This window comes from Oncorhynchus tshawytscha, linkage group LG24 (genome assembly GCF_018296145.1).
Source record: "Oncorhynchus tshawytscha isolate Ot180627B linkage group LG24, Otsh_v2.0, whole genome shotgun sequence".
NCBI lineage: Eukaryota > Metazoa > Chordata > Actinopteri > Salmoniformes > Salmonidae > Oncorhynchus > Oncorhynchus tshawytscha.
In genome coordinates, this window is record NC_056452.1 from 21,112,600 (window position 1) to 21,129,811 (window position 17,212).

Consider the following 17,212-nt stretch of genomic DNA (forward strand, 5'->3'; position numbering starts at 1 on the left):
CTGCCTGGGACACACACAGCTAGGCAGGCAGCACTCTGTCTCCCCTCTTGCTCTCTGCTCCAACCCAATGAGGGTCATGGAGAAGATGGAGTTTCCCCACTATTCAACTGTGACTCATGTCACATCTAGTACCTAGTTACACTCCCTTCCTTTTCCCCGTCCTGCTCCACTAACCTGTATGCCAAGGACAGAGCACGGGCGATTGCGTTTACATAGCATGACCACTGCTTAGCAGGCAGGCTGTGGCACAATGTTCACGTTCGTTAAGTCATCCTATTAGGATCTTTTAATCGTCTACCTCGACAGGTAATCTGATGATCATGATTGACAGGTACTGGCATGCAAATCTGCAGCTGTTCTTGTTCTCATTTCTATTGTTAGACTTCTCTTCTTCAACAGGCATTTATCCTCAAAGGTAAAAGTAATCAAATGGCTGACATGTTGTTTCTATGCAATAGCCTTGTGTGTGTACTGTGTAATAACGAATAAACAATCGAATGCAGGGCACAGGGCTGCATACTTCACAGACACAGTGTAAAAGCCCATCTTGCCTTGGATGCTGCGTTTTCCTCATGATTTTTCATGCACTAGTCTTACTCAGGAGGGGCAGATCAAAAAAGCTAATTCACACATCCACGGAGGTAAGCAGAAAACGAGACAGTGGTTGCTGTGATCGTCAAAATGACAAACTCAGATGTGGTTGCGCTGGTGGTTGATTTAGTGAAAATCACTGCAGCTTCATTAAGTGTTTTTACGAGATAAGCGGCGCGGAAGGAAAACGCACAGGCGGCAGGTTTTGGTGGGCATCTTCCCAGTTAGTTCCACTCGGAGGGGGAATCCACTGGTGTCACTTGCCAGACAGCGCTTCTGCCAGCCAGCCAACCTCACGTCACTTTAAGCACACTAAATAAATGTCCTCTATAATATCAAGCTCTTCATCAGCCCTATGCAAATTCATGGTCATTGATGTTCAGAATCAACCCACCTCATACACATTAAAATCTCCTCAGATTCCAAATGTTCTTGTCTAAGAAGTTTAAAGACGGAGCTTCAGATACAAGACAAACGTTTCTATTATCCAATCAGGTGACCAAATAACCTTTCACCCCAGCTCAAGGATTCCAGACTCGTACATTGTGACGTCATTATACATTAGGCTACATTATATGCCACGTTCAAAGCTGAACAGTTGATAAAATGCTGAATATTACATAAAAATGTCTGCAACACATAGATTGGTTGAAATGGACAGTGTAACAGAACAATTAATTATTGATGTACACTGATTGATTGGCATAGCACAGGGACCTGAGTCCACTGATACTGAGTTAAATGGGTCATTGGTTCCTGAGAGGCCCACAGATGGAGTAGGGAGGGACGTAGGGAGGGGGAGGCATTATTCTGTGGACTGTTAGTTGACTAGTATGTGGCGTTTTATTAAGATCCCCATTAGCTGTTGTGAAAGCAGCAGCTACTCTTCCTGGGATCCACACAAAACATGGCACATAACATAATACAGAACATGACTAGACAAGAACAGAACTACATCAATTTTTTTTTAAACAGCCCACATAGTCCTGATAAACTCAGCAAAAAAAGAAACTGACCTTTTTCAGGACCCTGTCTTTCAAAGATAATTAGTAAAAATCCAAATAACTTCACAGATTTGAATTGTTAAGGGTTTAAACACTGTTTCCCATGCTTGTTCAATGATCCATAAACAAATAATGAACATGCACCTGTGGAACGGTCGTTAAGACGCTAACAGCGCACAGACGGTAGGCAATTAAGGTCACAGTTATGAAAACTTAGGACACTTTCTATTGACTCTGAAAAACACCAAAAGAAAGATGCCCAGGGACACTGCTCATCTGCGTGAACATGCCTTAGGCATGCTGCAAGGAGGCATGAGGACTGCACATGTGGCCAGGGAAATAAATTGCAATGTTTGTACTGAGAGACACCGAAGACAGCGCTACAGGGAGACAGAACGGACAGCTGATCGTCCTCGCAGTGGCAGACCACGTGTAACAACACCTGCACAGGATCGGTACATCCGAATGTCACACCTGCTGGACAGGTACAGGATGGCAACAACAACTGCCCGAGTTACACCAGGAACGCACAATCCCTCCATCAGTGCTCAGACTGTCCGTAAAAGACTGAGAGAGGCTGGACTGAGGGCTTGTAGTCCTTTTGTAAGGCAGGTCCTCACCAGACACCACCGGCAACAATGTCGCCTATGGGCACAAACCTACTGTCACTGCAAAAAGTGCTCTTCACTGACGAGTCGTGTTTTTTTTTCTCACCACGGGTGATGGTCGGATTCGCATTTATCGTCGAAGGAATGAGCGTTACACTGAGGCCTGTACTCTGGAGCAGGATCGATTTGGAGGTGGAGGGTCCGCCGTGGTCTGGGGCGGTGTGTCACAGCATCATCGGACTGAGCTTGTTGTCATTGCAGGCAATCTCAACGCTGTGCGTTACAGGGAAGACATCCTCCTCCCTCATGTGGTACCCTTCCTGCAGGCTCATCCTGACACAACCCTCCAGCATGACAATGCCACCAGCCATATTGCTTGTTCTGTGCATGATTTCCTGCAAGACAGGAATGTCAGTGTTCTGCCAAGGCCAGCGAAGAGCCCGGATCTCAATCCCATTGAGCTGGGACCTGTTGGATCGGAGGGTGAGGGCTAGGGCCATTCCCCACAGAAATGTCCGGGAACTTGCAGGTGCCTTGGTGGAAGAGTGGGATAACATCTCACAGTAAGAACGGGCAAATCCGGGGCATTCCATGAGAAGAAGATGCACTACAGTACTTAATGCAGCTGGTGGCCACACCAGATACTGACTGTTACTTTTGATTTGGACTCCCCCTTTGTCCAGGGACACATTATTACATTTCTGTTAGTCACATGTCTGTGGAACTTGTTCAGTTTATGTCTCAGTTGTTGAATCTTATGTTCATACAAATATTTACACATGTTAAGTTTGCTGAAAATAAACGCAGTTGACAGTGAGAGGACGTTTCTTTTTTTGTTGAGTTTATCAATACATACACACAAACTATCTAGGTGAAATATGGGAGAGGCGTTGTGCCGTGAGGTGTTGCTTTCTCTGTTTTTTGAAGCCAGCTTTGCTGTTCATTTGAGTAATATAAGAAGGAAGGGAGTTCCATGCAATAATGGATTTATATAAGGGAGTAGAAGGCGGGAGGGATATAGGGATGGATGGAGAGAAAGAGACTAGGGGAGCAGATTGTGGAGACCTGGCTGTGGAGGGAGACCAAACACCTGGCTAATGTCTCCACAGGCTCTAATTAACATCTGACCCAGGCAGTGCTGCCTGCTTGGTGGCCTGTTACCAAGAGCCACCGTTATTCCCCCGCCTGCCAAAGAGCCTATATCACCGGTGACCTTCTACCACAGTGTAGGACATGGCATCCATTTAATCCCCCATCCAAGGCTTTTCATTGGCCATGTTTCTGGCTCTGTAGCCTTGATCAATCAACAGATAAGGGAGGCTTGTTAAAGAGCTGGTTTACACACACATCCCTCCCACCAGATTCCAACACAGCTCTACTCCCCTGGCAACAGGGAACTGGACTAAGTTAAGAGACCTACATGGTTTGGGAGCACACAACATACTGTATATATAAAGCCTGTCGAGATGTTGAGAACTTTACATGGACTTCATGGGTCTCAAATACACTTGATATTCGGTATTGAAAATGATTCGATGTGGTGGGGGTGAAAAATGGCTTTCGCTCACACACAAAAATGAGGGCCCCTCAAGGTTCTTTGGTAAGGGTGATGGTTCTCTTTTAGTGGTAATTCAAATGTAGGGGAGGTGGCTCATTAGAATATTTTGGGGTGTGTTTTGCTCACAGCTCTTTTTGTGCAACCGTGGGTGAGAGTGTCATTCCAGTTTATCTAGTGTGTTGTGTTATGTCATATATGTCATTACATATTATATATGAATATGACCAATGATGGTGTCTCGTGGCAGACTCATGTACGGCCTTAGTAGTTCCCAGTTCTCTACTCAGGGACCCCAGCCATTCCAGAGCTAACACAACTGATTCAACTTGCTAATAAAACCTGTGGAATTGTAATAATATAATAACGCTATTAAACTCAAATAAAAACCTGTATGGATCCACAAAGAACCTTTGAGATTGAGAAATGTTCTTTACAGAACCATTCTCTATAAAGGTTCTATAAAGCCCCTGAAAGGGTTGTGACCATAGCAGGAATTATTTTTTGGTGCTACCGCTGATCTACCGCTCAGATGCATTTTTTAACATGACTTAACATGAAGCTAATAAAAACAGTTATGTGTGGATGAGGTTTGTGCAGTAGGCAGGCCTATTACATTTCCACAGCATATTGGCTATATGCCTGACATGCCTATATTGCTCTTCTCAGACCATGTTATATTTCAAATCTTGAGCTTTGATAACAAAATAGATCAGTTGGTGTAGCACTTGCAAGGCACAGCTGAGCATAAATTGAAATGATTTGCAAATAATTCACTTTTTTATTTTTGGTCATTGTGCTTTGAAGACAACTGGGAAATCATGACGTCAGTGATCTTCAGGTCGGAAAGTCGGAGCTCTAGAAAGATGCCAGAGTTTCCGAGTCTGATGACCGACTTTGAACAGTTTGATGACTGTTCAAAGCAATTGGTTGCACCGCACCTGCCTCTTGCACCAATTCATGTTGTTCCTATGATCAGAGATTGTGAAATATTCCTCGATATTAAAATAGACACGCCACTGTTAATAATACAAAAGCAGGGCTATCGATACAGGCCCATGGGGCGGCGCACAATTGGCCCAGCGTCGTCCGGGTTAGGGAGGGTTTGGCCGGCAGGGATATCCTTGTCTCATTGTGCACTAGCGACTCCTGTGGTGGCCCAGGCGCAGTGCACGCTGACACGGTCGCCAGGTGTACAGTGTTTCCTCCGACACATTGGTGCGGCTGGCTTCCGGGTTGGATGGGCATTGTGTCAAGAAGCGGTGCGGCTTGGTTGGGTTGTGTTTCGGAGGACGCAAGGCTCTCGACCTTCGCCTCTCCCGAGTAAGTACGGGAGTTGCAGCGATGAGACAAGACTGTAACTACTACCAATTGGATACCACGGAATTGGGGAGAAAAAAGGGTTGATTTTTATTTATAAAAAAAAAAATGGGAACACTTTGCCGAGTACGCAGAGCTTCTGAATCAACTGCACCTACCACCAACAGTGCAACACACACAAAAAACACAAGCCTTTATCATTGGCTTTCCTACAGAAATCGACTGGTTGTGACCACTGTTATAGAACCATTTAGAACCTTATGAGTTTGGTTATTCATAAAACCTCAAAGTGGGCTAGGTTCCATATAGCACCAAAAAGGGGCCCATTGTGGTTACAAGCCAAAATAACCCTTATTTGGCACTATATAGAACCACTTGTTTTTAGCATGCATGCACTCACTATATTTTTTATTTTCTTTATGGAAATCAATAATAGCAATTTAGTAAGCCAAAGCTCCAGCATGCTGATCCATCTCGAGTCAATGCCAGGGGAGCTGAATTAATTAGCCCCTTATGTCATATATGTACAATACTTAATTCAATAAAAGTGCTATAATTCATGCAGAGCAAGTGCACTTTACCCTTTGAGAAAACAAAAGTGTGTAGTGGTACAGTACATTTGCTGCGCTACACACTCTAGCTGTGAGCTATAATGAATATTCATTAAACACTAGCAATGAAAGCTTAACTGACAGTTTCCATATCGCCTCTAACCCCTTCAGAAAATACATCAACAGTTTAGCATTCTCTTAAATACCTTAACATCTCCAAAAAGAGGCATTTACGAAGAGTATTTAACAATGTTTTTTCAGTATTTTTTCAAATTTATTGTACATTGTAACTAAAAACCTGGAGATCTATACAGTCTCTATACAGTCTCTACACTGCTCTGACCATATGACCTCATAAAAGAGGAAAGCCTGTGCTCTGACCATATGACCTCATAAAAGAGGAAAGCCTGTGCTCTGACCTATGACCTCATAAGAGGAAAACCTGTGCTCTGACCTATGACCCCATAAAGGAGGAAAGCCTGTGCTCTGACCATATGACCTCATAAAAGAAGAAAGCCTGTGCTCTGACCTATGACCTCATAAAACAGGAAAGCCTGTGCTCTGACCATATGACCTCATAAAACAGGAAAGCCTGTGCTCTGACCTATGACCTCATAAAAGCACAGAGCACTGTCATAGGCTACATCATTTGACATGTCCACCAGTGTCCGCGGCTCCACTTTGATCAAATAATAGTCTACATGACAGTCCTGTTCATGTAGAGTACCTGTATTCCTCCTGGGTGAAAACTGGTATGATGGAGGGTTGCAGGACAGTGATAACCACCAGGGTCTTGTTGACTTTCATTGGCTCCCCGTCGTCATAGGCAACAATAACCAGCTGAAGAGGGAAATAAAATACATTTGTTGAATAGATGAAGTGGAACATGGGGTGTCACTCAAAAGCCCCCCCCACCCCCCCCTCAAATCAGTAATTGTAAATGGGTATGTACTCACGCTAAACACTAGATTGGGCTCTTCATTGAGGTTGACTCGTGTGATGACGCTGCCTGTGACTTCATCCACGTCAAAGATGCTGCCACTGTAAGGTTCCTCATTCAGGTCCAGTCTGTAACGCACACGGCTGGCAGGGGTGCCCTGTGAACAGGAAAACACACACCTCCTGTTCATTTATCTACCCAAAGCTCTAAGGCAGGAACTCGCTTGGGTGTCTAGATCATTTTGGGCGGTGAAGTGAGGGGGAATGAGAGCCTCCAGGGGGAGAAAACATATCTCTCTCAATTTTTTTTTTTATCCTAGTTGATTTTCCATGATAAAATAGCTTCTTGAGATGCTAAGACCCTGCTTGTGCCCAGTAGCTTGGCTGGCAGCAAAGAACAAGGAGATTAGTCTTCCCAGTCAATAGCCAGTCATGAGCAGGCTTGCAGTGTCTTCCTTTGTTTGAATAGAGAGAAAGCTACACTTTCAACAATAGATTTTTCTTTAGCTTCCTCAACTTTCACAGTGTGTGATCATAACATTTAGTGACAAAGCAACTACTCTGCTTATCAGATTGATTAAAGGGGGAGGGGTTCACTCTGGGGTGGGGTATTAAATAATACCAGTATAATGAATGCTGATTGTGTAGCTTGTTCATAGGATCGTGTTAATTGCGTATCGCATATAAAACATTATTAGACAAGATGGGAAATGAGAGGAGTAATTGAACTCCTGATATCAGAAGCCCAACAGAGTGTGATTACCTTTCTCTCATTAACAACTGATCTTCTCTATTGTGACGCCAAACCGTCCCTCCCTGCATGAATACTGAACAGTTGGGATAAAACATTGAACAGCTTGCACAGCGCACTGAATTCACTTGTGAGATGTTCGATAAAACAACAGAACAGAACCAAAGAGACTTGACTTGAGTCTCATCCAGCTTTGACTTGAGTTTCAAAAAGTATCATCTCTTTGAGGACCAACTTGGACATAGGATAGATTGTGCTACAAAAGCTCATATTAAAAGGCAGACCATTGTCTCTGAGATGCTGAGGACAGTGGAGGGAACAGTGACATCGTCACATAAAATCTGCATTGTGGACCAGCATTCTCAGCACTCCCACCCTCCACAGCTTATCTGTCAACAAACTTGGATGGAGAGAAAGAAAGAAAGAGAGCGAGAGAGGTAGAGAAAGAGTGAGAGAGGGGAGAGGAAGGGAAGTAGCCGAAAGAGAGAGTGAAAACAAGAGGGATGGAGGTTCTCTGCTCCGTCTCTTCGCCTGAATTCATGACCAGGAGTGACCTGTGTGTGAGACTGGGGGGCTGGCCTGCTTTGAGGCTCTCGTCAGGCTAGGTGCCAGGAAGGCTCTGTGGCGTCTCCATCTCCCTCCCCGTCTCTTTCAGTGATTCATCTCACAGCTCAGCTTGAGAACCTGCCTTTCCTGTCATCTCAGAACTGCTTTACATACTACTGAGAGAGAGAAGTGATGCGGAGTGGAGCGCTGGCAGCACCAGTCCCAGCCCAGCCAGGGCCTCCCACCCATGCAGAGAGATATCACAGGGGCTCAGCTCAGCCTGCCAAGCCTGCCAGGCAGAGGTGGTCTCCAGCGGGGCAAGCCTGGACCTCCGATGGGGCTCTCTACTCTTCCTTTCCTCTGTTCCCTTTTGTTTTTCTGTCCTGTTTTCTTCCCTCCTCTACTACTGACTGCTGTGACCAATAAATAACACAATTCTTTAGAATAACTTGACCTATAACAGGACAGGTAAGTTAAAGAGGAAACTGTCTCTATACAGTAAGCTCTGTCCTACTGTACCACTATGCACTAGCTACATATGGAATATTATCTATGCGTTTGAGAAATGCCTTAGACTACTTCCACTGCATATCAATTGACTGTTATCATTCATGAATAACATCTGCTCTGTGCGTTATTTGTTCTGAGAGATCGTAAGTCATCTACCAATGTGACGGGTGAATTTGTGAAATCAAGCGTTTAATACCATTGTATATTCAGGAGCTTGTTGCCGAGGCATGGATAATTCTCCACGCCTTGAGACGTCGGCTTGGTAACACTGGTATTATTTTTTTCAGGCCACAGGCCAATAAAATCCCACAACACAGTAACCATGAGGAATACGCTCCTATACGACATGCAGAAGGCAGATTGATTTCTGCCTGAAGGTCCACCCATGGCTATAAGATGTAAGAACATGTAGTGATATCAACCTCTGTCATGAATAACCATCTATAACTCATGTATGAATGAACAAATCCACCAATACAAGACATAAATAAATGAAAGCCCAAAATGATGAGACTTTGACTCCCACAGAAATAATAGCATAACATAACCAAAACACACTGCAACAACTCCAACTCTGACCGACGCACACTATCTGGCCATAAGTATGTGGACACCTGCTCGTTGAACATCTCATTCCAAAATCATGGGCATTAACATGGAGTTGGTACCCCCCTTCGCTGCTATAACAGCCTGCGCTCTTCTGGGAAGGCTTTCCATTAGATGTTGGAACATTTCTGACAGGGGGACTTGCTTCCATTCAGCCACAAGAACAATAGTGAGGTCAGGCACTGATGATGTTGGGCAATTAGGCCTGGATCGCAGTAGGCATTCCAATTCATCCCAATGGTGTTCAGGTCAGGGCTCTGTGCATCCCAGTCAAGTTCTTCCACACCGATCTTGACAAACCTTTTCTGTATGGACCTCGCTTTGTGCATGGGGGCATTGTCATACTGAAACAGGAAAAGGCCTTCCCCAAACTGTTGCCACAAAGTTGGAAGTGCAGAATTGTCTAGAATATCATTGTATGGTGTAGCGTTAAGATTTCCCTTCACAGGAACTAAGGAGCCTGATCCTCTTTCACCAAACTTTACAGTTGATACTATGCATTCAGGCAGGTAGCATTCTTCTGGCATCTGCCAACCCAGATTTGTCTGTTGGACTGCCAGATGGTGAAGCGTGATTCAGCAGTCCAGAGAATGTGTTTACTTTTCTCCAGAGTCCAATGGAGGAGCTTTACACCACTCCAGCTGACGCTTGGGATTGCGCATGGTTATCTTAGGCTTGTGTGCGTGTGGCTGCTCAACCATGGAAACCCATTTCATGAAGCTCCAGACGAACAGTTCTTGTGCTGACGTAGCTTCCAGAGGCAGTTTGGAACTCGGTAGTGAGTGTTGCAACCCAGGACAGACAATTTGTACGCGCTATGCGATTCAGCACTCGACGGTCCCATTCTGTGAGCTTGTGTGGCCTACCACTTCACGGCTGAGCCGTTGTTGCTCCAAGACATTACAGTTGACTGGGGCAGATCTAGCAGGACAGAAATTTGACGATTTACTTTTTCGAAAGGTAGCATCCTATGATAGTGCCACGTTGAAAGTCATTGAGCTATTCAGTATGGGCCATTCTACTGCCAATGTTTGTCTATAGAGATTCCATGGCTGTGTGCTAGATTTTATAAACCTGTCAGCAACAGGTGTGGCTGAAATAGCTAAATCCACTAATTTGAAGGGGTGTCCACATACTTTTGTGCCTGTAGTGTATCTAAATCAATAAGCATTCCAACAATAGGACAACATCCTCTGTGGACCATGCTTATTAATTAGAAACACGTCATGCAAACACAACTACAATGAACAAGCACAGTAACCTTTTCTCCTCTAAATCGCTGGCTTGGACAGAGCTGAGTCAATCACTGTCTCACCGGCATCGCCATGGGAGCAGAAACCTGGCAGCCATGTTGTAAAGTTACAGTCAAGCACAGAGCACAGAGCCGTCACATTGTTGTCTACTCACAGGAGGGTCTAGGTCCTCTGCCTGTACCGTGGCGACCACGGTCCCCTTGACTGCGTTGGGAGCTACCATGCCCCTGTACACCACCTGGCTGAACACTGGAGAGTAGTCATTCATATCCTGGAGAAGAACAAGAGAAACACAACCATGTAATTAGTGAGATAAGTGTCTGAATCAACAGCTCTTTTGACTGTAAAAACCTACTACTGCAACGACTACTACAAACTACTGCTATATCTGCTACTACTACTGCTAATACTACTACTACAACTACTACTGCAAACTACTGTTATTTCTGCTACTGCTTCTACTACTGCTTCTATTACTACTACTACCGCTGCTACTACAAACTACTGCTACTACTACAACTACAAACTACTGCTACTACTACAAACTACTGCTACTACTACAGACTACTGCTACAAACTACTGCAACTAATACCAACAACTACTACTACTATTGCTACTACTACCACTGCTAATGCTACTAATACTGATACTACTCCTACTACTACTGCTGCTACTACTACTACCGCTAATGCCACTAATACTGATGCTACTCCTACTGCTACTATTGCTACTGCTACTACTACTAATCATGCTACTAACACTGATTTTACTGCTACTACTGCTACTTCCACTACTGCTATGACTATTGCTACTACCACTACTAAAGCAGCTATTACTACAAACTACTGCTACTACAGCTACTGCTACTACTACTGCTAATGCTACTAATACTGACACAACTTCTACTACTGCTACTAAAAACTACTGCCACTGCTACTACCACTATAACTACTACTACAAACTACTGTTACTGCTGCTACTACAACTAATACTGCTGCTATTACAACTACTACTACTGCTACTAATACTGACACAACCTCTACTACTACTACTAAAAACTACTGCTACTACTACTACCACTACTATAAACTACTGTTGCTTTTAAACTACTGTTGCTATTACTACTACTACTACTGCTGCTGGTACCCCAACTACTTCTACTGCTAATGCTATTAATACCGATACAGCTTAAACTACTGCTACTCCAAACTACTGCTACTGCTGCTACTACTGCTACGACTACTGCAACTACTACTAGTACTACTAAAACTACCAACTACTGCTACTACTGCTATGACTACTACTGCTACTACTACCACTACTATTGCTACTACTACTAATGCTGCTAATACTGATACTACTCCAAATACTGTTACTACTGCTACTACTACTACTACTGATAATGCTACAAATACTGCTGCTACAAGTACTACTATTGCTACTATTACTATCATTAATATTACTACTATTACTAACACTGATACAACTGCTACTGCTACTACTGCTAATACTACTACTAGTACGATTACTACTACTACTGCTAAAATCAAATTTACTGGTCACACACATATTTACCAGATGTTATTGCAAATGTAGTGAAATGCTTGTGTTCTTAGCTCTAACAGTGCAGTAGTATCTAACAATACACATAAATCTAAAAGTAAAAGAATGGAATTAAGAAATATATAAATATTGGGACGAGCCATGTCAGAGTGGCATTGACTAAAATACAGTAGAATACAATATATACATTTGAAATGAGTAAAACTGAATGTAAACATTATTAAAGTGAATGGTGTTCCAGGTCTCTGAACAGAGGGCAGCAGCCTCTAAGGTGCAGGGTTGAGTAACCACTGAATAGTGTTCCAGGTCTCTAAACAGAGGGCAGCAGCCTCTAAGGTGCAGGGTTGAGTAACCACTGAAGTGTTCCAGGTCTCTGAACAGAGGGCAGCAGCCTCTAAGGTGCAGGGTTGAGTAACCACTGAATAGTGTTCCAGGTCTCTGAACAGAGGGCAGCAGCCTCTAAGGTGCAGGGTTGAGTAACCACTGAATAGTGTTCCAGGTCTCTGAACAGAGGGCAGCAGCCTCTAAGGTGCAAGGTTGTGTTTAACCGGTGGTAGCCGCTATTTAATAGTCTGATGACCTTGAGATAGGCCATGCTACCATTACTACTACTACTACTCATACTGCTGCTACTACTACTGCTACTAGTACTATTGCTACTGCTCATACCGCTCCTACTACTATGCTATAATAACAATAATAAAGATAGCCCTCGCATGTGGATGCTTCCAGTTGTCAGAATGAGAACTACTGCAATAAGAGAGATACCCCTCACAGTTAGATGCTCAGCATGAGAAGCATGTCTCTGTATGCATGAGTTTGTAAACAGATACCCTCCATTAACATGCTGCATCTTCAGAGTGTTGGATTGATTTCAATATTTTTGTGAATTAGTGAAGTAGCTAGCACCATCACTGTCACTGCTGCTGGACATGGCAAACCATTTCCCCCTGCTCATCGTTCAGCGGCCTTCACAACTGTCAGCCTGGCCTAGAGAGTCTCCCATTAGCACTTAGGCAGAGTACTAAACCAAAATGTCATACAGAAATATCTAATTTACGTAATTATTAACACCCAAGTCAATACTTTGTAGAAACACATTTGGAGGCGATAAGTCTCTAAGAGCTTTGAACACCTGGATTGTACAATATTTGCCCATTATTATTAGAAAACATGTTTCAAGCTCTGTCAAGTTAATTGTTGATCATTGCTAGAGAGCCATTTTCAAGCAGATTAAAGTCAAAACTGTAACTAGGCCACTCAGGAACATTCAATGTCATCTTGGTAAGCAATTTCAGTGTAGATTTGGCCTTGTGTTTTTGTCCTACTGAAAGGTGAATTAGTCTCCCAGTGTCTGTTGGAAAGCAGACTGAACCAGGTTTTCCTCTAGGATTTTGCTTGTGCTTATTGCTTTATTTTTTTATCATAATAAGCTCCCTAGTCCTTGCAGATGGTAAGCATACCCATAACATGATGCAGCCACCACCATGCTTGAAAATATGAAGAGTGGTACTCAGTGATGTGTTGTGCTGGATTTGCCACAAACATTACACTTTGTATTCAGGACAAAAATGTCATTTTTGGCACTATTACTTAAGTGCCTTGTTGCAAACAGGATGAATGTTTTGGAATATTTGTATTCTGTACAGCCTTCCTTATTTTCACTCTGTCATTTAGGTTAGTATTGTGGAGTAACCACAATGTTGTTGATTCATCTTAAGTTTTCTTATATCACAACCAATAAACTCTGTAACTGTTTTAAAATCACCATTGGCATGATGGTGAAATCCCTGAGAAGTTTCCACCCTCTCCAGCAACTCTAGTTAGGAAGGAAACCTGTATCTTTGTAGTGACTGGGTGTATCAATACACCTTCCAAAGTATAATTAATAACTTCTCCATGCTCAAATGGATAGTCATGGTCTGCTTTTAATTTTTTTTACACATCTACCAATCGGTGCCCTTATTTGCGAGGCATTGAAAAACCTCCCTGGCCTTTGTGGTTGAGTCTGTGCTTCAAATCCACTACTTGATTGAGTGACCTTACAGATAATTGTATGTGTGGGGTACAGAGATGGTGTAGTCATTCAAAAATTGTGTTTTTATTGAACACAGAATGAGTCCAAGCAACTTATGCGATTTGTTAAGCACATTTTTACGCCTGAACATATTTAGGCTTCCCATAACAAAGGGGTTGAATACTTATTGACTCAAGACATTTCAGCTTTAAAATGTTTATTCATTCCCAAAATGTTCAACAAACAAAATTCCACTTTAACATTATGGGGTATTGTGTGTAGATTAGTGACACAAAATCTCAATTTAGTCAACTTTAAATTCAGGCTGTAACACAACAAAATGTGGAAAAAGTCAAGGGGTGTGAATACTTTCTGAAGGAGCTGTACACTCAATAGCAGACCATGAGACTTCATTATGGCTGACACAGCGGGGCGTGCAGCGGAGGGACTGTTTTAACTTCAGGCTTGGGAGAGATCATTAGACCGTGTGTGTGAACCACAAAAGCAACAGCTTTATGTGGAGCTATGCCAAACCCATAGTCACTGGTAGAGGACATCAGTACTAAATAAGTCTTATTTTCCGAAGACACTGTGTCTGACGACTGAAGAGGCCCAATAATGAGTGCTGCTACTTGGATAGCTTGGATCAGAACAGAAAACATCTAGAATCTGTCCAGTGGCTGCTCAACTATTCATCATTAAGACAGAGCTACATTCTAAAGCATTCAATAGAGTATGTCGCCTCACAAAGTCCAAGAAGAGGCCAGGCTAATTCATGTATCCAAATTACACATCCTTCCCTGGCCTCCTCGTGCTCACAGAATTTATACAAAAACATTCTTGGTACAGTACCTCGGCTTGTTAATAAAGCCTAGCGGTTCTCTGAGTGAGTTTTGCTCTGGCAGAGTGGAAAATGCTGCGGCAAAGAATCTCAACTGTGTTATTGTGTTTCTATCGATGCTTTCCTCATCAAGTCTATACAACCCATAGAAGCGATCTCACAGCTTAATCACTCCACTCTCCCTCTAGTCTCCATGGACCAGGCATCACGTTACATTACCATCCTACCCCGCGCCGCACTGTTCTGTCTCAACAGCAAATAATCATCGATTAGCATCGCCAGACGGAAAGGTACACTAGCTGTTTCCCTGCCCTTTAGATACAGGAAGGAGGATGGATACACCTCATTTGTACTTTTCATTCCTTTTCCCATGTTGTTTGGCTGGTAAAACACACAGGTCATCGTATTCGTGACGAGTGAGGGAGTGAGGCGTTAGGAATGAGGGAGTGAGAATGCTAAACCCTAACACAAAGCAGCAGTGCTTCACAGCTTCAAAGGTGTCGTCCTCCAGTGTCCCTCTTTAACAGTATCCTTTTTCCATGAGAAACATATCTATGTAGCAGCTAGATCAAAATAATTCTACTCAAGGACACCGGCTGAGTACTACAGTCTTGTTTAAGTGCAGTGTAATACCACATCACCATCCTGATCTATTTTAGTGGATACTTTTCTACTGTTCTACCGTTCTACTGTACCACAGTACTACTATAATACTGTTCTACTGTACTACTATAATACTGTTCTACTGTACTAATGTTATAATGTTCTACTGTTCTACTGTAATACTGCACTACTAAAATACTGTTCTACTGTACTACTGTTCTACTGTACTACTATAATACTGTACTACTATAATACTGTTCTACTGTTGTACTATAATACTGTTACACTGTTCTACTGTACTACTATACTACTGTACTACTGTAATACTGTTCTACTGTACAACTATGATCCTGTTCTACTGTACTACTACAATACTGTTCTACTGTACTAATATACTACTGCTCAACTGTTCTACTATAATACTGTTCTACTGTATTACTGTTCAACTATGATCCTGTTCTACTGTACTACTACAATACTGTACTGTAATACTGTTCTACTGTAATACTGTTCTACAATAATACTGTACTACTGTAGGACTGTTCTACTGTACTACTGTACAACTATAATACTGTTCTAATGTTCTACTGTACTACTGTACTATTGTTCTACTGTACTACCATAATACTCTACCGTAATATTGTACTACTGTACTACTGTAATACTGTTCTACTGTAAAACTGTTCTACTCTTCTAATGTACTACTATTCAACTGTTCTAATGTAATACTATTATACTATACTACTGTACTATTATAATACTGTTCTACTATAATACTGTACTACTGTAGTACTGTTCTACAATAATACTGTACCATCATAATTGTTATACTGTACTACTATAATAACGTTCTACTGTTCTACCATAATACTGTTACTGTACTACTGTTCTATTATACTACTGTACTACTATACTACAATAATACTGTTATACTGTACTACTGTTCTATTATACTACTGTACTACTATACTACAATAATACTGTTATACTGTACTACTGTTTAACTATGATCCTGTTCTACTGTACTACTACAATACTGTTCTACTATTCTACTGTACTAATATACTACTGCTCAACTGTTCCAATGTACTACTATAATACTGTTCTGCTGTACTACTGTTCTACTGTTATAATATACTGTAATACTATTCTACTGTACTACCATAATACTGGTCTACTGTTCTACTATAATACTGTACTAATGTAGTACTGTTCTACAATAATACTGTACTACTATGATACTGTTCTACTGTACTATGATAATACTAAAATACTGTTCCACTGTACTACTGTTCCACTGTTATACTGTACGAATGTTCTAATGTTCTACTGTACTACATTTCTACTGTACTACTAAAATACTGTTCTACTGTACTACCATAATACTGGTCTACTGTTCTACTATAATACTGTACTATCTAGTACTGTTCTACAATACTGTACTACTGTAGTACTGTTCTACTGTACTACTGTTCTACTGTACTACTATAATACTATAATACTGTACTACTGTAAAACTATTATACTGTACTACAATCATACAGTTCTACTGTACTGATATACTACTGTAATATTGTTCTACTGTTCTACGATAATACTGTTCTACCACAATACTGTACAACTAATACTATTCTAATGTTCTACTGAACTCCTGTAATAATGTTCTACTCTTCTAATAAAATACTGTTCTACTGTTCTACTGTACTACTGTTCTACTGTACTACTATAATACTGTTCTACTGTACTACTATAATACTGTTCTACTGTACTACTGTACCACTATAATACTGTTCTACTGTCCTACTGTACTACTATAATACTGTTCCACTGTTCTACTGTACTACCATAATACTGTTCTACTGTTCTACTATAATACTGTCGTACTGTTCTACCATAATACTGTACTACTATTCTACTATGATACTGTTACACTGTTCTACTATACCAGTGTTC

General features: G+C 42.0%; 1 protein-coding gene across 1 annotated transcript in view; it reads right to left on the minus strand.

Moving 5' to 3' along the window:
- Positions 1-17,212, minus strand: part of LOC112223231 (protocadherin-15-like) — a 308,092-nt gene that overhangs the window by 58,480 nt on the left and 232,400 nt on the right. The window contains exons 21-23 of the mRNA XM_042305516.1: positions 10,389-10,505; positions 6,586-6,726; positions 6,357-6,469 (exon numbers count right to left, since the gene is read on the minus strand). Of these exons, the coding sequence (XP_042161450.1) occupies positions 6,357-6,469; positions 6,586-6,726; positions 10,389-10,505 (371 nt within the window). The remainder of the gene's footprint in view (positions 1-6,356; positions 6,470-6,585; positions 6,727-10,388; positions 10,506-17,212) is intronic.